The following is a 23,642-nucleotide window of genomic DNA, read 5'->3' as shown; positions in this document are numbered from 1 at the left end:
TAATTTACATCAAACATCATGGGTCTCCTTTCTGTCCAAGCCTAAATTATATCCAGGTCCATCTTTAATTATTCTGTTGTCTCCAGGGCACTCATTGTACACCTTATTTTAAGTGTAATTTCCACAATTTACCAGCTTCTTGGTTACAATTTAATCAAGATTAGTTATATAAATTAAAAACAGCAGCAGCCCCATTACTGATTCCACAGAAACACTTTCTTTGTTTGAGTCAAGTTTACACCCATCTCCACAGTATACCTTGAGCTCTTGAATTCTTTTAGTTTGATCTTTAGCTTTTTGAAAGTTGGGCTATTACTGCGTGGAAACCTCTCTGATAGGATGTGTCCTTTAGAAAATTCCTAATATTCCCCCTTTTCTAAACTCATGTTGACTGTTCCCACACCTATAACTGATCATAACTGCATTGTGGAACACTTTATGACAGACAATAAAAAAAGTAGTAGTAGCAGCAGTAGTATTGTCACATACACAGAGTACAGCGAAAGACTTATTTGCATCCATGAGCCATATGCAACACGTCATCAATTCCCGACTTGTACTTCTGACTTGTTTTTATGAGTTGTAATTAAATTTGCTTGACTGCACTGGGGTGAAAGTGCAGAGCATATGCATTGCTTTTTAGACTTACTGAGATAGCTAGATAGCTGTGGGATTTTACTGTAAGTTCAAAAGTTCCTCCAAGATAATACATTTGGGAGGAAAAATGTGTGAGCTTTTGGAATTATCTGGATTTCTGTATCAGTCTCTCATAAAATGTGGTCTGATCTTCACCTAAGGCACAATAGTAGAAGAAAACAATCTGCTTATACTAGTCATGCAAACAATTGTACTTAATCTTGTGAATACTGAATACATTGCATGAACATTCTCAGTCCAGGCAGGAAAAAGTATGTGAACCCTTACATTTACTAAATGGTAGAATTTCCTTTAGCTGTAATAACCTCCACCAAACATTCCCTGTAGCTGCTAATCAGACTTGTCAAAGTGATTAGGTGGAATTTTAGATAAACGTGAGCACATTATATTTGTCTATTATTGTGACTTAGTTGAAGATCGAACCACATTTGTATGAGTAATTAATGTAGAAACATCGTAAATTTCTAAGGTTTCACAGACTTATTTTTTCAGCTGTAAATAAATGAATGTTTAGTTGATACCTATTTAAAAGTATTTTTTATCTAATTTCTAAATGTGTTTGAGTAGCTACAATGGAATAGGAATGATACTTATATAAAGACCCATCCATCCATCCATCCATTGTCCAACCCGCTATATCCTATTACAGGGGTATGCTGGAGCCAATCCCAGGAACAAACCCTGGGCAGGACACACACACACACACACACACACACACTAGGGACAAATTAGAATCACCAGTGCACCCAACCTGCATGATTTTGGACTGTGGGAGGAAACCGGAGAACCCGGAAGAAACCCACTCATACAAGGGGAGAACATGCACACTCCACGCTCGGAGGAGATGGGAAGTGAACCAAGGTCTCCTAACTGTGAGGCAGCAGCACTACCACTACGCCACTGTGCTGCCCGTCTTATATAAAGATATTCAGAAGAATTCAGCATCAATAAATTTTAATCATTACAAAAAGTGATAATTACACTGATGCTTTGGGATTGTTGAAAAGTGCATATAAAATAATGGAGAGAGGTATTTCTCAATGATGTATTTGTCAATTTTAAGAGTAGAGGAACTTATCTGCATCATTGAAGAAGGTACCCCTGAACATCTCCTTTCTAATGTTTTATTTCCACAGAATGAAGAGCCTCTGGAAACATTTGGGATTGTCAAGCAACTAACCTAACACTTATGCCTGTTTTGTAGGGCACACCATTGTGGGTTATTGCCTTTATTTCTATACCTACAGCACTTGGGAGGGCCGTGTGATCTACATGGAAGACTTGTATGTCATGCCTAAATTCCGAGGTAACATTCAATTGTGTACATTTCAAAATGCATGTTTCATGTCTTGTTGCAGTAGTATTACTAGTATTATTATTATTAGTATTACTTATTATTATTAGTATTACTCTTTTATTGGCCAATTATATCTGTCCCCTCTGCTACAGTTACTCCGTAAAAAATCACTATTTTAATTTTTAAACTTCTCGGAATAAACTCTAAAAGACTTGCATCAGAATACTCAAAGACACACAGCGTTTCCTCTACTTGTGCACTAAATTGTTGAGATGGCCCTTAGAAATTGCACTGGCAAAAGAAAGCGAGTGACTAAGTGAGCATTTAGGACCACTACCTCCGCTGAATTTTAATTTATTTTTTCAATTCTAAATTCCTCCTCTTTTGCACAGTAAAACACTTTATATCATATGAAAGGATGGTTAAAGTATGAAAGGATAATAAAAGTAAATGGGACACATCAGCATTGGTTTATTCTGAGGGTCCATTGCCCAGCAACAATGTTTTACACATGAATTTTAATGGGAAGTATTTCCAGTCTCGAAGATATCTAACACACTTCAGATTATTGATGTTCTTCTTGATTCATTTTGATCTCCAGCTGAATTTTTTTTTTTTTGCCTTGCCAAACTTACCAACTCATATGGTCTCAGAGCAACTATGTAAGAAAGAATAGAGCAGGCTCTATCTTCTTTCTCTACCTTCTCTTTCCTCTTTCCTTATCTCTCTCCTTCCTCCAGATGATCGCTCTCCAGTGCCTCTTTACTCTGACCATCTATACAGGAAACTTTGACCCTTTTATGCCAGACATGGGAATACTTCAGTGTCACAATACAACCAGCCGGAGGCACCTCCAGGTCAGGTGGGAGTTCTTGAATCAGGGACAATTTGTCCCTGTGGCTCCCCTGGTGGCATGGATGTAACCCTGCAGGGCTGTGGTACCAAACTACAAATTCCAGCCTGCCCTGCCACCTATTGTATTGGTGAGGAAAACAGTCCATGTGATTCTCCCTCTGTTCTCCCAACAAACTGGCCTCTCGGAGCCACAATAACCATTTATTATTTATTCAAAGATCTTTTGTGAAATGCCAAATTCCTACAGAACCTGGCCCATTGGGGGACAAATAAAGCTCTATCTATCTATCTATCTATCTATCTATCTATCTATCTATCTATCTATCTATCTATCTATCTATCTATCTATCTATCTATCTATCTATCTATCTATCTATCTATCTATCTATCTATCTACTTTGCTTGTCATCCCAACATCGCTCTAACTATCCATTACTTTAGAGAGTTAGTCACATTTTTCTGAGGTCTTCACATGTGAGGAAGAAAATAAGCTCTCAGGTGTAAAAGGGAATTCTAAGAGGTTCTGAGTGAATTGGAAATTGTAGATGGAGACGTACTGCTTAGATTAAATAGACTGAAATCAAACAAATCTTCAGGACCAGATAATATTTACCCTAGAGTTCTCAAGGAAGTTAGCGAGTACATAATGTATATAAAACCTTGATACATGTTTTTAGGAACTCACTGTGCACTGGGGAAATGCCAAAGGACTGGAAAATGGTAAATATTATTATTATAATATTGTTATTATTACTATCCTGTTATATAAAAGGGTGACTGGACAGATCCAAGCAACTATAGGCCAGTAAGCTTAACAAATATCACGGAAAAAGGAATTATTAAGGATAAGATTGAACAACACATGGTAAGAACAGGAGTTTTACTAAACAGTCAGCATGGGTTCAGAAGAGGGAGGTCATGTTTTACCAACATTCTGGAATTCTATGAGAAAGCAACAAAAGGGTATCAAAGTGTTGATCAAAGTGGAGCATATATTATTTATCTTGATTTTCAGAAATTATTTGATAAGTTGTCACATGAGAGGTTGGGCATCAAATTAAAAGAAGTGGGAATTCAGGGTGATGTTTGTAGATGGGTTCAAAATTGGATCAGTCGCAGGAAGCAGAGGGTTATGGTGTAAGGAACCTTATCAGAATTGGCTGATGTTAAGAGTGGTTTTTCCACAGGGGTCAGTGCTAGTGCCGCTGCTATTTTTAATATATATAAATGATTTGGATAGGAATATAAGTAACAAGCTGGTTAAGTTTGCAGATGATACCAAGATGGGTAGATAATCTGGAATCCATTGAATCCTTATAGAGAGACTTGGACAGCATACAGGCATCGGTAGAGTTATGGCCAATGAAAGTTAATGTCAATAAATGTAAAGTGTTAGATGTAGGAAGTAAAAATGTTACATTTGAATACACAATGGGAGGCCTAAAAATCAAAAGTACATATTATGAGAAGGACTTTAGAGTTGTAGTGGACTCAACACTTCCAGACAGTGTTAAACAGCCATTAAGAAGGATAAAAGAATGTTAGGTTATATTGCACAGTGTGTAGAGTACAAGTCCAAGGAGGTTCTGCTCAAGTTTTATAACACACTGGTGAGGCCTCATCTTGAGTACTGCGTGCAGTTTTGGTCTCCAGGCTACAAAAAGGACATAGCAAACAATGAAAAACTCCAGAGAGGACCAACAAGGCTGATTCCAGAGCTACTGTGGATGAATTATGAAGAAAGATTAAAAGAGCTGAGCTTTTTCAGTTTAAGCAAAAGAAAATATAGAGGAGAAATGACTGAAGTGTTTAAAATTATAAAGGGAACAAGAACATGGAGACACAGTTGGAAACTTGTTAAAGGTAAATTTCACACAAACATTAGGAAGTTTTTCTTTAAGCACAGAAGCATAAGCACTTGGAATAAGCTACCAAGTGGTGTGGTAGACAGTAGGACTTAAGGGACCTTCAAAACAAGATCTGATATCTCTCTATTATAAAAAAAATCTTGGAAAGTTGGAAGGAGACGAGACGTGATTTTTTCAGAGAGACACTTTCACATCCCACAAGACGAGACCTTGTGCTAAGAGATTTAACCACGCCCGGGGCCAGAACTAAAACAAAGAGTAGATGACAAAGTAGAACGTCGTAAAGAATTCAAAAACGTTGGTGCGGTACACATGCAGAGCAGGTTAGAGATAATGGAAGTACGAAAATTCGAAAGTGTCAAAAAAAGAGAGTAAAGATCGCATTAGCGCAAACAAACCAAAATTATTAGTCGGTGAAGTAACGGAACAGAGAAAAGAGATCGAATATATTGTTTAGATTTAAACTTTAAGTCGGAGACTTGTAGATCGTATAATTTGTGTTCCCATCAGAGAAAAAAAGTACTGTTTCTTCTCAATGAAGAGGGGTTTCCACGAGAATTAAAAAATTTGATATTTGGTGAAAGTGAAATCCCACGAGCGAAGCAAGCAGGGGGCCTAGTTTTTTCAGAAAAATTAAATGGATAGGATTGGCGAGCTTTGTTGAGCTGAATGGCCTCGTTTAGATTATTCTAATGTTCAAATAGTCTAAAAAAACATTAGCACTGTTTTTACGAATCCCACAGCAAATAGCATATAACAAATATATACAGGTATAGCATATAACAAATATATACACAAACACACACACACACACATAAATGTGTCCTTCTATTAAGGTGGACATTTTAAATTGCTTTTACTATGTACCAAATTCAGATGATAGCACTCCTTCATTCATAAATGCAGTAAGACAGGGTGTTACTAGCAGATTTTTTTGATCTGTACTATATCCAATTTCAAAATCTGAAATGAATCTAAGAATGCAGCAGAAAATGCTTTCATAATTAAAATAATATTTCAACTACATGTTACAAGGCTCAAAAATACAGTTATGTTTAGGACCTTGTAACTCTTAATTCCAAAATGGCCTTTAACTGTCTGTAGGCAACAAGGTATATATAGAAGAATAATACTATAAATGAAATTCTTTTCTTTAATTCTTTGTCTAAAGAAACAGCATTTCCTTAACCTGCAACTGTAAGTGTAATGAAGGTCAGTTATTGGATCTATGTTATGTTTGTAATAATGTTGCTTAAGATATAAAAGGAAATAACACCCAATGGTAACAGTATCCTTTATCTTTGATTAACCCTTTAATTGAACATCGATTTTTTTTCTTCTAGCTACCTGTCTACACAAGTGTTAACCAATTAACTACTGAGAGTACAACAGACACTAAATACTTTCAAAAATATGAAAATTAATTTGTAATTTTCCCTCTGTTCTTTGTTTCTTAGGTAATGGGATTGGAAAAGCAATGATGTGCAGAATTGCTCAGGTATATTGTCATCTTACAGAGATAGAAAAGTCTGCCTAACTTCATTTTTTCTTTTTTTCCATTAAATTACTGCTAAAAAGTTTTAACTCCTACTGTTTTGATATCCTCCAAGCAAACAGTATTTTTGTATACTTATGCCTTCAAATGTTTGAGTAAATTGGTTCGTATTATACCTGTTTAGCAGAGAAAGTAATGGAAACCTAAGTGATAAAATGATTTCTTTCCATAATTCTAAACAGGTAGCGTGACTTAGCAGTTAAATACCCACACCAGAAATCAGAATTCTGCACCTCCATATCACATTGTTAGTTTAATCTCTACCCTAGTGGGATTGTTTGCCTTCTCTCCAGCTATGCTGCCAAGATGGATCACAGGTACAATAGTTAAATCATAACCTTAAATTGAAACATGAAGCACTTAGAAAACTGGTTAGTAAAGGTCAATACTTGAATGACGATTGACTTCCTTTGCTTGTTTGTAAACTGCTATGCTAATGACGTCCACTGACACAACTCTCGAGGACATGCCCCGAGCAGCTGCACAACATGCCATAGCAACAGGAACACAAAATGACAGCAATGGATTCTCAAAATAAATTCAGATAACTTTGATAACAACATAACAATAATTGATAACAAAGCAAAACATGTTATTCTGCTCTGAATAATGTTGAGAAAAATATGTAATTATATAAAACATTTACAACAGATCTTAATCATAACACCAGCTGTTATCGTAATACTGTACATTCCAGGAAGTTCTTCATATTTTTGTAAAGGTGTTTGACAAAGTGTGGGCAGCACTATATAAAATAAACTAACAAATTCTTCAATTATGATTCCAAACGGCCCATACACTACAGTATGAATTTCAGTCAGTCAGTCAGTCGTTCTCCAACTTGCTATATCCTAACACAGGGTCACGGGGGTCTGCTGGAGCCAATCCCAGCCAGCACAGGGCTCAAGGCAAGAACAAACCCTGGGCAAGTCGCCAGCCCACCGCAGGGCACACCCACACACCAAGCACACACCAGGGACAATTTAGAATCGCCAATGCACCTAAAAACATGTCTTTGAACTGTGGGAGGAAACCGGAGTACCCAGAGGAAACCCACGCAGACACGGGGAGAACATGCAAACTCCACGCAGTCAGGACCCAGGAAGCGAACCCAGGTCTCCTAACTGTGAGGCAGCAGCGCTACCACTGCGCCTCCGTGCTGCCCATGAATTTCACCATAGTGAAATATTGTTCTCGAGCCCATAATTATGTTTACTTTCACACAACGTAGTAACATAGTAAAACATAAACTACTATGAACCTAATCTTACTAGTAATGCATCAAATGCCAATGCACCAATCACTGATGAACACTGGCTTGACTTTTTATACATTCAGAGTATCATCTGCCTGTTGTTTGTCCTTTTCCCTTCCTTTAAGGCATCTATCTTGTTAAAACTATCATAGAGTGGTGTAGTAAGCTGTAAAGAAGTTAAGTGATCATCAAAGTACTTCAAATTCTTTTTATTATTGTTAACAGTGGTAGAGTTATCAGATTTTAAACGTCATTCAATTTTAAAATTAATAACAAAGTAATACATTTTATGTTTATAGTGTCTTTCCCATACTCAAGGTATACCATAGTATTTTAAGTTTGAAGCCTCTGGGGTCTCACTGTCTATAACTGTCTCCCCCTCAATTATTTAGTCAAAGCTCTACCAGAAGTCCAATGTGTTAAGCTAACCTTAAATATTCCATGATTATGGCTCTGAGGTCACTGGAGAAGGCTAAGCATTAATAGTTTTATGGGTTCTATTATTGTTTGCATCAAAGACCCATAACCTGATAATTGTTCCAGGTGCACTGTACAATGTTTAACCCTGGGCTCTGACTCCCAAAGGTCATGCAAAGTGACACTTCCCTTCAGGGATTAATAAAGCAAAGGATATCATCATCATAAATGCACTCTTGCCTTGTAATTCTCTTTTATCCTTTCATCCACCTCCTGAAACCTGTTAGTTCAATTCAGGATAATCAGCCTAACATGTACTGCTTTGGAATTTAGGTTGAGAACTGTTGAACTTGGAGAAAAACACGTCATGACACAAGGGAATGTATAAACTGTACACACACAGTCGTCAGGGTGGGAATCAGACTCAGCCTCCTAGAACTGTAATATAACAGTTCTAGTCACTGCTGACATGTAACTCAGTATAGTTATGTCTTCTTTATCATGTGGCACTTTTTAAGTAGACGGTCATTTTAAAATATTTGAATAGGCAAACAAGAAAACTCAACTTAAGATGGCAAGATGAATACGCAAATACTTTTCACCAGCAGACAGCCTAAATATTGTAATGGTGGCTATACATCACATTTCCTTTACACTTAACTAACTGAATGTATGGACTTTTAGTGAACTAATAATTAGCAGAATGTTCCGTAGCCATCCCATATGTCATTTAAAGTAAACAAGAGTTTGTGTTTTTTCATGATTGACCAAAGCTGGTCTTCCTATTGCACCTGGCCTGACACTGTTATAGTTTAGTTTTTCACTACTTGTGCAAAGTACTGTGAAACTGAGATACAGATTTCAACAAGCTGTGGAGACTGTAAAATTGCTATGATCTTCCATCCATTCTCTGATTCTCTGAGTCTAGTTTTTTTTTCTGTTACACAGATGCAGGGAGCCAGATCCTAATGCAGGGAATATGGTAAGACAAACACTGAATGGGGGCACCAGTCCTAGTGATGAGCAAAACTATTTGCGAAAGAGTGAATTCAAATTGAAGCTCAATTTTTCTTTTGGTAAAAACATTTCTTAAACAAATTGTCTTTTGTGTCCAGCTGAATATATGTCATTTACACAGAAATATGTTTAATCCTGTATTGAAGCATTTGTTTCATTGTTTAATTTTACAAGTGTCTGCCTCTCACTTTGTATTTAAATAAGGATCTCTAGGTGAAAAAAAGTCACCTGACTAATTTCCTGTCTCATATAGATGTTTTGTTGAGCTGTCGGCCGTATGTTGTGGGTGTTCTGGTAGTGCAATCCCCATTTTGTCAGTTTTGATGACAATCTTACAATCCTAAAGATGCATCAGGGGCAGAAATGAAACTTGAAATTACATGGTGCTTAGAAAGGGTGATTGCTAGGAAATGGTTTAGGAGAGAAGGGAGTCTTTCTGAGGAAAATATGCACAGATTACATAAATTGAGCGGCTGTAGAAAAGAACACAGGTAAACACGAAAGTGTGAACAAGGCTTTAGAGAACAATATTCATTGTTTTCTACTCCAAAAAATATTCATACATCCAAAAAACTCTTCTTAATGGGCTTTGCATTCCGCAAGTGCAAAATCACCTGCAAAAGAAACTTTAGTGTCAGATTTCCTCAACACTAAGCAGTCTATTATAGGTCATACACAAATTCATAAAATATGAATAAGTAAAGACACTTCTTAACAGGTATGTGAAACAGAGTGACTTACATAGCCGGGCAACCCCATTTAATTGTATGTCAACAGGATGCTAGGACATAAATCAGGCACTTAAGCAGCATACCTTTTGGGTTGTGTCTAACTGGGAGGTCCATCTTGCTGAGAGTTCGGGTCACAAGTGACTTTTTCATATGCTTTGGCCCGGAAAAGGCAGCACTTGTAAAGGTGTCTCCTGGGCCGCCATCACTGAGCTATGGAGAGAAGTAATAAGACAGCAACAACTGCCTTGGGGTGGTGCCTCATACCTGATCAGAGCCGACAAGATGTTCCTCGGATGCACATGTTTTTTTTTTTTGTATTAAGCATCTATTTACTCCTTTGATATATCTCTTGGTGTGCATCCTATAACTTAAAAAAAAAAGTTTTCATATTTCATTTGGCTTTGGAGCTTCCAGATGTCAGCTAGTGTTTGCTGCACTCACAGATAGGGTTAAAGTGCATAGGGATCAATCCATTGTACTATCCCATACCACACTACTAGGGTGCTTGACTTATCTTGCTTAACTGGAAAACTCTCAATCTACCTTTTATAACTGAGTAGGCAAATATCTTTCTATATTATCTGAAATTAAAAAAAATCTCTCTTAGAGGATATGTCCAAATTTGTGGTCTCTAGGAACATTCCTCAGACTGAAGAAGCTGCTTGGATGAGCAGTGAAACGTATCTACCTAACAAGAAAGAAGTTCAGTTACCATGACTCAACTACCAGATAATTTCATCTGGATGACTGAGAATCTTCCCAGACATATGTCCAAGTAGTTTTTAAAATATGACAAGAATTCATTAATATTTTAAAATAAGCATGCTAGCCCTGTTATTGACTATTTTATGATATTAATTATTCTATTATATTTAAATTTATTCTTTCTTGCATTTCTCTTCTTTTTCTCATTCTCTTTGATGGGGGCTTTGTTTAGCTTGTTTTTTCCCCTTTGTACTTTAATTTTTATTTTGTTTATTCTGCATTGATTTTGAAGTAAATGGTTGTATCTGTTATGTTATGATTATTTGTTTGATTTAGTATTATGCCATTGTAAAGTTTTGCTTTTTGAAAATTAAAAATGTATATATAAATTTTAAAAAGGAGCTTCCTTTATAAAGAGTGGTGTTTCTGCTGCTTATGAAGTCATGAGCAAGTTAATAGTGTTGCTAAACTTTTCACTCAGTCAGTTTATGTTTTCAAGTAATCTTTGAGTTGAAATGCTGCCTCGCAGATCTATAATCCTGGGTTGTAATCCCACGCAGTGTCACTGTCAGTGTGAGGTTTTAAAATTCTCCCTGTGACTCCATGGATTTTTCCCCAAGTATTCCAGTTTTTGTCCCGTACTTTACACATGAGTGTGTTGAGCTAAATGGCAACTCAGTTTTGGCGCAGTGTAGCAGTGTGGGTGCTCATATGGACTGGTGTCCCAGCCAGTGTTGGCTCCTAGCTTGCTTCTCAATTCTGGCCTTGGCTGCCACTCAGAATTGAATTTAACAGGTGTGAACTTGGCCCGGACACAGACAGGCAGACATGTTCTTTTTCCACCACCACACGTTTATTTACAATATTTACAAAAGTCTTATGTGCACGCAAACCCCCCAAAGTCCTGGCCACACAACACCTTTCTTCTTCGGGCCACCTCTACTCTCTCTTCTCTTGCCTTGTCCTGCCTCCACCCGACTCCAGCCTCGAATGAAGGGAGGCGGCCCCTTTTATTAGCACCCGGATGTGCTCCAGGTGAATTCCGGCAATCACCCACCGACACGCCCCTGTGTGGCAGAAGTGCCGGCTGTACTCCCGGAAGCTCTCCGGGTGTCCCTTCTTCTCTCCCCCCCAGCACTTCCTGGTGTGACGGAAGTGCTGAGGTCCAGGGCTCCAGAGGCATCGGGGCACCCTCTGGCGGTGACCACGGGCCCCTACAGGGTTGGGCTTCCAAGCCGTCTACCCGTGGCCCCCAAAGCAACCAGGGTGGTGGCCCCCACATGATCCAGGGCGGGCATAGACCCTCTTCCGGTTCTTCAGGGCGTCCCGGCCGGGTCGTCGCCCCTGGCATCCCTGACACAGGTTATATTAAATGATCTTTGTTTGGTATGACACTATTCATAGGAATTGCCTTTCCAAAGCACTACATGTGATCTATACAAAATTAAGGTACACATTTTTAAAATTAGATTCTAGGCACAAAGGAAAATATACACTGTAAGTCAGAACATTTTTAACAATTCACCCCCTTTTGACACACATACCTAATCTTTCTATTTTATTATTATAGTCTTCATTTGCTATATTCTAAAAATTGATTCTAATTACCTAGAGATGAGTGTTAGCTAAATCTTTTCAATCAGAGGTGACCACTTAATCATTTCAACATTCTAGTATGACCCTCCTTCTTGAATTCACAGAAAGTAACATGGGTTTGGGTTTTTATTTGAGCTGACATAAATGTACTGGCTTTCTATTAATTTTGGCACAGATTGGCAGACAGAGTGAGTGTGCCCGGCTTCAGTTCAACGTACTCAACTGGAATAAGCCCAGCATCGAGTTCTACAAGAGTCATGGGGCACTGGACCTGACAGAGAAGGAGGGCTGGCATGCAATGCGCTTTGAAGTAGCAGCTATGGAGAAACTGGCACAGATGACAGGTATTAAATGAAATAGAGATGCCTGTTTTTTGTTGTATAATATACTTCTTTTATTCCTGGGACACGAGTGAGATTTTTAAAATACAGCTGAGTTCTTTTAAGGCTACTAATCTTAAAAGAAGGCTTTCAACTAATTGATCTAATTGTTTAATTATCTAACCATTGTCTTCTCTTATTTTGTATTCAAAAGAATCTAGTACACTTGTAAGAAATCTAAAAATCTTGTCTTTAGTTTTAAATGCCTATGTTTCTTTAACAATTTTCTTTTCAATTCACCTTTCTGTAGCACTTGCTCCCTTAATTGTATCCAAATACTGACAAAACAATGACAAGCGTAACAGACCCGGGTGCAAATGACATTGAATGCCAAAGAGAAGACATTACTTCAAGTAAGAAAAGGTTCTCAAGACCAGTCCTTTATCCTTGTAGGTGCTGGTGTTCATCCCAACTAACCTCGTCTTCTAAATGGACGCCTGCCTTCATTAATCAAGCAGTTATTTCCCAAATTCTGTCCTTTTGGTTTTCACCAAGAAATTACAAAATGAGTTTACTAAATTGTTAGTGGGATGTAGTGAGCATTTAGGCATTGCATTGTGGTGAATTATTTTTCTATTTCTTGTTTTTCAAGATTTTCATTTTTTTGGTGCTCAGATTAACAAAAAATAATTTTCTTATTAATTAGCACAGAAGTGAATATTAGCTACAACTTTGTCTGCACTGCTTGCTGTGAATTGTCAGTATTTTACATACAATTCAGGGAGCAAACTGCACAGAAAGGGGTAATATTAAAAGAAAGTGGCAAAAGAAAATTAAGCATTTAAATCTTTGGAAAAATACACATTTCCAAATTTCTTATAAATGCAAGTATCATACTAGCAATTTTGTCAGAAGGAAAAGTTAAAGAAAAAAAAGCAATTAGATCAGTTTGCAGGGATTTCAGAAACTAGTTGGAATGAAAACCAGCAGCCTCAGTGGCACCCCAGGGGCCTCATGTATAACGCCGTGCGTAGAACTCGCACTATAACATGGCGTAAGCACAAAAGCCGAAATGTGCTTACACACAGAAAAATCCAGATGCAGGAATATGTGCGTACTCCAACTTCCACGTTCTTCCGCTATATAAATCCCGATCAGCGTGAAAACTAACGCTCGTGCACGCTTTATGTAACGCCCCAACTCCTCCCAGAATTACGCCTCTTTGAATATGCAAATCAATATAAATCACCCTTAAGCTCAGCCTTCTGTGAAAAGACAATGGGAAAAGCACGGGGGAAAATATAACAATTTCAGCGAATACCAAGTGGAGACAAAGGAAAAATATACTATTTGTTTAATTAAACCGTGGTATAATCAACAAAAGGAAGTTGATCGAGTGACATAGCGTGTTGGAGAAACTTGAAAGCTCAGATATCAGTCGCAGTGAAAAGGCAAGCCGTAGCCTACCGTCTGAGTGTCATATGAAAGCTTTTTAGGGTACAGAGAAAAAAAAGGCACAGTGGGGAAAAAGCACGAAATGTCAACTTCAATCTCGAAATTTCCACTTTAATCACGTAGTTTATTCTGTCATTAAAGTAGAACATCATAAACGTCATCTTAAAATCATTTACTTAACCAGTTTCTCAAATCACATCGTAATTAAAGTAGCACGTTAAATGCTTTGTTTTGTATTTGATCTTCTATGTGATCTATGTGTGTGAATCACTACTGGCTTCTTAAACCGGCTCTCTTTCTCCGACTGTACACAGAGTCCATTACATTCGTGATATTACAGCTCTCTGAATAACTAAAATACTGAGATGTATACGTGATATCATTAAGAGTTAAAGCACGTGGGTTTTACAGCGCAGTGATTGTGCACGACCATCGATGAAATTATTTATTGCAGCAGTATCAGGGGCGGCTCTAGGTTTGTGGTGGCACTGGGCAGAAAAAGAATCGGTGGCTCCTTCGCCCACCAATGTCAGTGAGGTAGCTTATGCACGGCGTATGGCCACGTCCGTTGCAGACACTAGCCGCCTCATGTTCATGACACAAGCATTTAACTTTTGTCAAAATTTGCCACTCCATTTTTAGCTGTGTCGTTATTTTCTCTTTCTGTTTTATATTCAATATGTATTGGCGTGGCTGCCCATGCAGTTCTTGCTTTTCTTTCTCCAAGTAACCGATTGCCACACAATCAGCTCTGTAATAGAAATTAAGCCATCTGTAAACTTAGAGCGCTGATTCTTTAAAAAGTTTAAGGAACATTGAAATATCTTCGTAGTACATGTTTAATTATTCTATCCTTCACGCCAGTCCCAGTGAAGAATATAGATTATTTAAATGAAGTTAAAGTTTTACCTGTATAATATAATAAACATATTTTGCTGCATTTCATCTTAAAAATGATATTGTCATCTTATGTAAATACGCACTTTATAAAGTGGCTCAGGTTGTGCAATATTATAACTGTAGTACAAGTTTACAGTGAGGTAATTGTACTTATAAGTACAAACAGTTCTACAAGGAGCAGTGATTGAGTATGTTTATAGTTCTTGGGATGAAACTGTTTCTGAACCGCGAGGTCCGTACAGGAAAGGCTTTAAAACGTATTGATGTGGCTGAGATAGCGTGTCCTTAAAGCTGTATACCGATAATTCTCTTTCCGATCAGCTGCTGCTGTGATTCCCCACTTAAATACAGTGATATAAATACTCCAAGTGGTGCAGTGAGACTAATATGGAAAAAGATGATCCGCTGTGGCAACTCCTAACGGGAGCAGCTGAAAGAAGGTGCAGTGAGAGTAACAACGCTAAAGCAGTTATTGTATTTGGAATACTATGGCTATTCCCTGGACCATTATATTGTTAGAAGTTAATTACAATCAGATGCGTTACAATAATAAACAATATGCGGTTAGTTTCAGTGTATTTATAAAGCCGCGTCAGGAAAATAATGAGTAACCACACAGGAACAGTAGCACTACTTTGACGCTGGGTGCCGCCAGTCTGCAAAACCGAGCAGAGAACTTGCGTACGACAAGGTATGAGGTACCGTGGAAAAGTGAGTGGCTTTACGCGAAGTGTAGGTTTTACACATCGCGATCTGAACGTGGAAAAGTTCTTACACAACATTTCTGTGCGTACGCACCGTTTATACATGAGGCCCCAGGAACCTCATTTAGTAGGTTTGCAAAAAGAGGCTTGAAATGTGCACACTCAACTTCCCACACAAATGTTGGGATTTATAAATGAAAACTTGATGGGGGAACATGTGTATATTTATGGCAACTCAAACCCATCCATAACTGCATATATTTACAGCAGCTCGAATACACATGTATGCAATGTTTTGGAGAAACTAGAAAATGATGACACTTGATCATGCAGAGAAATTCAGACAAACCAGCTAATTGGCAACTCACGTATAGTAAGTCATACCACCAAACCATTATATTGATGTGACAAAATATTAACCCTGCAAAAGTGATGAATGTGATGTACAGACTGTATTTTATGTGCCTTTTAAGAGGGCCACTGCTGCACACTTGGACTGAAGAACTTGTTTTTTCACTAGTTCTAAGGATTAGAAACTAAAATATGGTAAAAACACAGATGTGGTTTACTCCCAGCATTCAGAAAGCTACACATATCATTCCCTATGGCCTATTTATAGCCTAATGGTTGTCACAGTTTCGAAGACTATACAAATTATCATATCCACAGTATTGGAAGTCATAAACAACTAGCAAGGCATTACATTCAGTTTCTTTCATGGTTTGGTTGTACATTCCATAAAAAGAAATTTGTAGCACTGTTCAGTTTTCCTAATATAAACGTGGAAATTTACTGTACTTGTATTGCAGTAAAGGCACATAGAGATTTTTTGGTGCTTTTAGTAATCATAGTTATATTTCAATAACACATCTGTGATGCCAAGATGCAGCTGACAAATGCTGTGGATTAGTTGGATGGGTCAACCCAAGATTAATTTATTTTGAGGCAAAATAGCTTTGATCAGATAACTTGCTAAAGGTGCTGTATATGATGGCTGGTGACACGGTAAGTGTCTGAACCCTCATTGTTTCAGCTCACCAGAGTGCAGAAGAGTGGTATTTCAATGCCATGCGGGCCATAGAACTCTTCAAATGCAATTGGCAATGGCCAGATGCTTCAGTTGGGAGGCCAGTGAAGGTCTGCAGCGTCATGATTGCATATGTATGAGGTTTACTGGCATAGTTCATGTCTGGTTGTTAAGGGTGGCACCCTAGCGGTGTTCATGTATGCACATTAACAGAAGGATTTGTGATTTATAATGCAAAATTGCATAGAAATGAGTGTACATCAGATTTTATCTTTTTTTTTTTGGATGTAGAAATTTTCCTGTTTTTTTTGGCTTGCACATACAGTGTTTTCACAAATTTTATAAATGAGACCCCAGGACTGAACTTGAACCTCTGGTCTAGCTAATATAATATACAGTAGGTGTGGCTTTTTTTAAGAAGACTTAAGTCCAAGATGTGTCAAACAATTTGTCTCCAGTCGGTGGGTTTTCATAGCCACTGGTGACATTTGTCTGGATTGTCTAGAGTCATGAGTGGAATATTCTCAGACAAGACTGTGGTGTTGATTTATTTATGGCCAGACTTATAATAAGTAAGCTTTAATCATTATGTTTTTGTCCAACTAAGTTTCGGAACATAAGAACATAAGAAATTTGACAAATGTGAGGAAGCCATTCAGTCCAACAAGCCTGTTTGTTTAGCTAATAGCTAATTTGTCCGAATACCTCATCCAGTTTTTTCTTAAAGGTTGTGAAGGTTTCTACTTCAACTACATATCTCAGTAATTTGTTCCAGAGTCCCACAACTCTTTGTGTAAAAATGTGCTTCCTGGCTTCAGTTTTAGATGCAGTTCCCCTTAATTTTCACTGATGTCCTTGAGTATGTGATTCACCGTTAAGGCAAAAGAAAGTTGCTAGGTCAGCTTTATCAATGCCTTTGAGGATTTTAAATACCTGGATTAGGTCCTGGGCGGCACGGTGGCGCAGTGGTAGCGCTGCTGCCTCGCAGTTAGGAGACCCGGGTTCGCTTCCCAGGTCCTCCCTGCGTGGAGTTTGCATGTTCTCCCCGTGTCTGCGTGGGTTTCCTCCGGGCGCTCCGGTTTCCTCCCACAATCCAAAGACATGCAGGATAGGTGGATTGGCGATTCTAAATTGGCCCGTGTGTGTGCTTGGTGTGTGGGTGTGTTTGTGTGTGTCCTGCGGTGGGTTGGCACCCTGCCCAGGATTGGTTCCTGCCTTGTGCCCTGTGTTGGCTGGGATTGGCTCCAGCAGACCCCCGTGACCCTGTATTTGGATTCAGCGGGTTAGACAATGGATGGATGGATTAGGTCCTGATGCAGCACCCTCTGCTAAACAGGTTTGATTCTCTGAGCATGTCAGAGTAAGACATCCTTAAGTCCTGGGATCCACCTAGTTGACAGGTAATTGCTGCTATGTCTTTCTTGTACCGTGGTGACCATAAGTGTACAAGTGTATAAGTGTATAACCTAACATTTAACATTTTATTAGCCTTTTTAATTTCGTATGTGCATTGCTTAGTCAATGAAAATGTTGCATCAACATAAACACCTAAATCCTTTTCAATGGTGTCTTCCTGTAGTTCAGTGTCTCCCAGCTTGTATTTGTAATTGATGTTCCTTTTGCCCACATGTAGCAGTTTGCACTTTTCTATATTAAACTGCATTTTCTAGGCGTTTGCCCAATTCTGAAGGCTGTCCAGGACATTTTGAATTTTTTGCTTCCATCCCTCCAATTTTAGTGTCATCTGTGAATTTGACAAGTTTACTGACCAGAATCAATGTCATTGATATAAATCAGAAAAAGTAATGGTCCAAGGACAGACCCCTTGTGGACTGCACTGATGACCTTGCTCCATGCGGAGTATTCTCCTCTTATCTGTACTCTTTGTCTCCTGGGGGTTAACCAACTAGAGATCCCATTTCATAAGTTACATTTGATGCCTACAGTCTGTTGTTTCAGAATTAATCTTTGGTGTGGGACTGAGTCAAATGCTTTTTGAAAGTCTAGGTACATTATGTCATATGGTTTGTTTTCAGTTGCTTCTTCAAAAAAAATCTAAAAGATTGGCTTGGCAGGACCTTCCTCTCATAAACCTATGCTGACTTTTACTTAGAATATTATTTTTATTTAGGTAATTTTCTAATTTATTTCTTATTATAGTTTCCTTAATTTTGCATGACACAGAAGCTAAGAATGTTTGGGCTGTAATTACTAGGATCCATTTTGTATCATTTCTTAAAGATTCACATTTACAGCCTTCCAGTCCTCAGGTAGATCTTTCTGAAGTGGCTGCTGAAATATGTCTAATAAGGATTTATCTTTCATTCTTTCAACGCAATTAGTAAGATCCCAACAGGTCCAAGGATTTTATTAGTCTTCAACGTGTCAGGGGCTTGAAGCACATCTGACTCCATCCATCCATTATCCAACCCGCTATATCCTAACTACAGGGTTACGAGGGTCTGCTGGAGCCAATCCCAACCAACACAGTGCGCAAGGTAGGAAGCAAACCCCGGGCAGAGTGCCAGCCCACCGCAGGGCACACACACCAAGCACACACACTAGGGACAATTTAGGATTGCCAATGCACCTAACCTGCATGTCTTTGGACTGTGGGAGGAAACCGGGGCACCTGGACGAAACCCACGCAGACACGGGGAGAACATGCAAACTCCATGCAGGGAGGACCCAGGAAGCGAACCCGGGTCTCCTAACTGCGCACATCTGACCCTTTTAATTTAAAATCTATGAACTCTGAATCTGTTTTTACTTCTATATGAGGCATTCCACTTGTTTCTTCCTTTATAAATACTTAAGTAAAATTTGTTCAGTTCAGCTGATGTTTCAATCCCATTTTCAATGATTTCTCCATTTGTGTCCCTAAGGTTTCTTAAATTCTCTTTTATTGTCTTTTTACTAGAGTAGAGCTGAAAAAATTTGCTTGCTGCTCATTTTGCTATTTAATAGTATAATTAAACTATAATAATGAAATAATTAAAGTATACTAAAAACACAGAAGATATTTCATACAACAATGATTAGAGCATACAAAACAGTTTATTCAGTCCAATGTGAGACCCTGACCTCATTACTTATCTTTCACATGTTATCCCTTAATGCTGTTTCAGGAGCAAGTGAACCCAAGAACAGTTGATTTATGTCCGAAACCCTTGGACTGCAAGACACAATTTTTCAAGATGCATAGAAGAAAACAACATTAAAGAAATAAAAAAAAATCACATTGACCTAAACAATAAATTTTATGTTACCCAAACACACAGAATCTGTCTTCTTTTGAAAATTAAACAAAACTCAGAAAAAGTTACATGAATTAGGTCCAGCAATGAAATTACATCTCTAGGTGCTGAAGGTTGTTTAATTCTTAGAACTTTTTAGGAGCTCACCCAATGCTCCCTCATCTATACATTACACCAGGGGTACCAACAACAGTCACTGGGCAGTGTGGGCACACCATGAGACAGGACACTCTGGATTAATACTTCACACCAGAAGTCACCATTACATGTGTAGTAATCAGGGACAGCTATGCTTTCACGAAGAGGAAAAGCATCAAGAAAAATGTTGTTAGAGGTAAGGATGAAAGAATGGAAACTAGCAAGAACTAGTAGAGATACTAGCAATAACACACATTACTGTATAATATTACTGTGGTATATACTGTGTGTATACAAATTTTTTCAAAGAAGTATCGGGCATGCAAATTGATAGTATTCTTGACATAGTAAATTAGTCATTAGATACAGGGGTCTTCCCAAACTTCCCTTCTTAAGACTGCTGTAGTTAAACCCCTGCTCAAGAAAAATAATCTTGACTCCTCTGCTTTTGAAAATGTTGTACCTATTTCTAACCTGCCTTTCTTAAGTAAAATTCTAGAGAAGGCAGTCATTATGTAGCTTAATAAACCTGCAATTCTTGATAAGTTTCAGTCAGGTTTCAGAACAAATCACAGTAAAGAAACTGCACTCATTAAAGTAGTAAATGACTTGCGGGAAAATGCAGACAGATGCCATTTATCTGTTCTCATCCTCTTAGATCAGAGTGGTGCATTTGATACCATTGATCACAATATTCTTAGAAATCGCCTTAGTCAATGGGTGGGCCTCTCTGGCAGTGTCTTAAATTGATTTGAATCCTACCTGGCAGGTAGAAAATTCTTTGTTAGTTGTGGTAATTATACTTCAAAGACACATGATATTCTATATGGTGTTCCACAAGGCTCTATCCTGGGTCCGCTGCTCTTTTTGATCTACATGCTTCCGTTAGGTCAGATTATCTCGGGGCATAATGTGAGCTACCACAGCTATGCTGATGAAACGCAGCTGTATTTATCAATAGCACCAGATGACCCCGACTCTGTTGATTCACTGACACAACATCTTACTTGTGTTTCTGAATGGACGAGTAGTAATTTTCTCAAACTAAATAAAGAGAAAACAGAAATTTTAGTGATTGGCAATAATGGATATAATGAGGTTATTATAAATAAACTTTATGCATTAGGATTAAAAGTCAAAACGGAGGTAAAGAATTTAGGGGTAACTATTGACTCTGACCTGAATTTTAAATCGCATATTAATCAGATTACTAGGACAGCATTTTCTCACTTAAGAAATATAGCAAAAGTTAGACCTTGTATAACATTGCCAGATGCTGAAAAATGAGTTTACGCTTTTGTTTTCAGTCGGCTAGATTACTGTAATGCACTCCACTCAGGACTATGCAAAAAAGACATAAATCGATTGCAACAAGTGCAGTATGCAGCTGCTAGAATCTTAACTCGGAAACAAAAATCCAAGCACATCACTCCAGTTTTGATGTCACTACACTGGTTACCTGTGTCATTCAGAATTGACTTTAAAATACTGCTTATGGTTTACAAAACCTTAAATAATGTTGCTCTATCTTATATTTTGGAATGTCTTACACCTTACACTCCAAATCGTAACCTTAGATCTTCAAATGTGTGTCTACTTAGAATTCCAAGAGCTAAACTTAAAAGAAGTGGTGAGGCGGCCTTCTGCTGTTATGCATCTAAAATCTGGAATAGCCTGCCAATAGGAATTCGCCAGGCTGATACAGTGGAGCACTTTAAAACACTGCTGAAAACGCATTACTTTAACATGGCTTTCTCATAGCTTCATCTTACTTAAATCCTGATGTTCTGTATATTCAATTAATTATCATTATTATTCATGGTGGCTCCAAAATCCGTACTAACCCCTACTCTCTCTTCTGTTCTTTTTCCGGTTTTCTGTAGTGGCGACCTGCGCCACCACCACCACCTAATCAAAGCACCGTGTAGTCCTTACATTGATGGATTAAAGGCCAGAAGTCCACATGACCATCATCATCAAATTCTTCCGTGAGAACCCTGAATACCATGAGGACTGATTGAGGTCATTTATGTTAGGTAGAATGCCTAGAGGGGGCTGGACGGTCTCGTGGCCTCAGAACCCCTGCAGATTTTTCTTTTTTTCTCCGGCCTCTACACATATACTACGCTGAAACACTGCACTACAGCTTTATATTAAAAGAGAAGAGTTTTGGATTTATTACTCTATTTATTTTATTTTATTGTAGAATCAACTCTTGACAGTGGGCAGCAGGGCGGCCATACAACGCATGTGTACTTGTGTCATTCTCATCCCTACCACCTTTGCCGTCACTTCCCCTACCTCTTCATATCTTAAATCACTCTTGAGGCAGATTGAAGACTTAAGTGCCAGCTTAAGTGAAAGATTAAAGAAAACGTACTATGTAATTGCAATACAAACACTGACTTAATTAGTTTTAACGCGAAAAGATGCAGATGAAAGAAGAGAAGTGGGCAGCTACGGTGGAGAAAAAAGAGCTGCTCGGGAATCAGCCAGCACATCAACCTCTGAGCAAACGAATGTTAAACGTACAGAGAAAGAGTATTTAAACTATGAATGCTCAAGTCAAGTATATTTGCAGTGTGCCGTTACTGATATATATACTGTATGTATCTATATATATATATATATGTATATGAGTGTGTGTGTGTGTGTGTAAGATAGAAAACAGAGACTCAAATTAGTTTTGGGGGACCTGTAGGCAATCCCCGCATAAATGAAATAAAACATGTTTTTAGAAATGACATTTAGGAAAACTATCTTTTTAGACAGTTGTCTAAATAGTGAATGCACAAGATGGCAAATCTTCTGTTTTTATGGACTTCTGAAGAGGTGGGTTCAAGTGGATGGACACAGGAAGTAAAGTCATTGGTGTTAATGCGGTCAGTCTTCTAGTACTCTATCATTGAGAGACTGACAGAACTTATGTTTTAGAAGATGTCACTGTCTGCTACAATGGCAGTCTCTATCTCTCTTACTCTGATGGCAGTATTCACTACCATGTGAAAAGTGTTCTTCTGCCACCAACACTGGGATGAAGTGCAGCCCTAAAGAAACAGTACTTACACACTGATGACAAATTTTATTGTAATACAAAAATATATCACATTATTTTACTGCCTTTTTCAGAATATATTGGGCTACATTGTAAGAATTTTAAAAGATTACACACCTGTTTTCTGTTCTGAATGTTTGGTCTATTCAATCCAAATCTGTTGAGTGGCCCACATTAAGCTGTACTCTCCGACCAGCCTCTGCCATTGTAAGATCATGATTCAAGACATGGTCCACTAATGTTGTCCTTATTTTGTCTGCCACAGGTCTGTATCTCTGCCCATTTTCTGTACCGTTTTTCTCTCAGCAAAACTCCTTGCATCCAATTTGTTCCTCTATTTTCAGTTGTTGCAGCATTCCTAATTCACAGGTATCTGCCTGGCCTTAGTAAGAGTTGAACCTGTATACAATTATTGAATGATGTGTAACTGGTTGATCTGAAAGTTTGAACGCTCCATTTTGTAAATGAAACTCAGGATTCGCCTGACAGGCAGTGTTGTGATGTAAGATTTTGCATATAACTTGATAAATGTTTTGTATGTCTTTATTTATAATTTAGGTAAAGCAATGTAATTTAGTGTTACTTTGGTGAGAGCCATTCGTGTTTGAAAACCCATAAATTTGCTTGCTCAACCACATTCGCTCTTTCTTATGAACATCTGAAAGAAGTATCTCTTGCTAACCTGTGATGACGAAGACAACACAATGAAGAGCACAGCTCAGCAGCCATTTTGAACAGACATGTGGCTGAAAGCTGAGCACCAATGATGTCTTAACTAGAGACATTTTAAGTAACTACAAGTCTGTGTGCCACCTGAACTACACATCACCATT

At 38.2% G+C, this 23,642-nt stretch overlaps 1 protein-coding gene across 3 annotated transcripts in view; it reads left to right on the top strand.

Annotated features, from left to right (window-relative positions):
* The window catches only part of LOC120525064 (diamine acetyltransferase 1-like), a 33,893-nt gene extending 12,216 nt beyond the window's left edge, over positions 1 to 21,677 (top strand). For 2 of the 3 annotated variants that reach the window (XM_039747034.1, XM_039747037.1), the window contains exons 4-7: positions 1,862 to 1,963; positions 6,135 to 6,175; positions 12,129 to 12,297; positions 21,638 to 21,677. In XM_039747034.1, the coding sequence (XP_039602968.1) occupies positions 1,862 to 1,963; positions 6,135 to 6,175; positions 12,129 to 12,297; positions 21,638 to 21,666 (341 nt within the window). In that variant the 3' untranslated portion in view covers positions 21,667 to 21,677. Of the gene's footprint in view, positions 1 to 1,861; positions 1,964 to 6,134; positions 6,176 to 12,128; positions 12,298 to 19,487; positions 19,660 to 21,637 lie in introns of those variants that run through there. The other variant, XM_039747035.1, reaches the window with a different exon arrangement.
* The last annotated feature ends 1,965 nt before the right edge of the window (positions 21,678 to 23,642 follow it).

This window comes from Polypterus senegalus, chromosome 3, assembly GCF_016835505.1.
Source record: "Polypterus senegalus isolate Bchr_013 chromosome 3, ASM1683550v1, whole genome shotgun sequence".
Taxonomy (NCBI): domain Eukaryota; kingdom Metazoa; phylum Chordata; class Cladistia; order Polypteriformes; family Polypteridae; genus Polypterus; species Polypterus senegalus.
The sequence above is the reverse complement of the archived record's forward strand: the minus strand, read 5'-3'. Positions and strand labels throughout refer to the sequence as shown.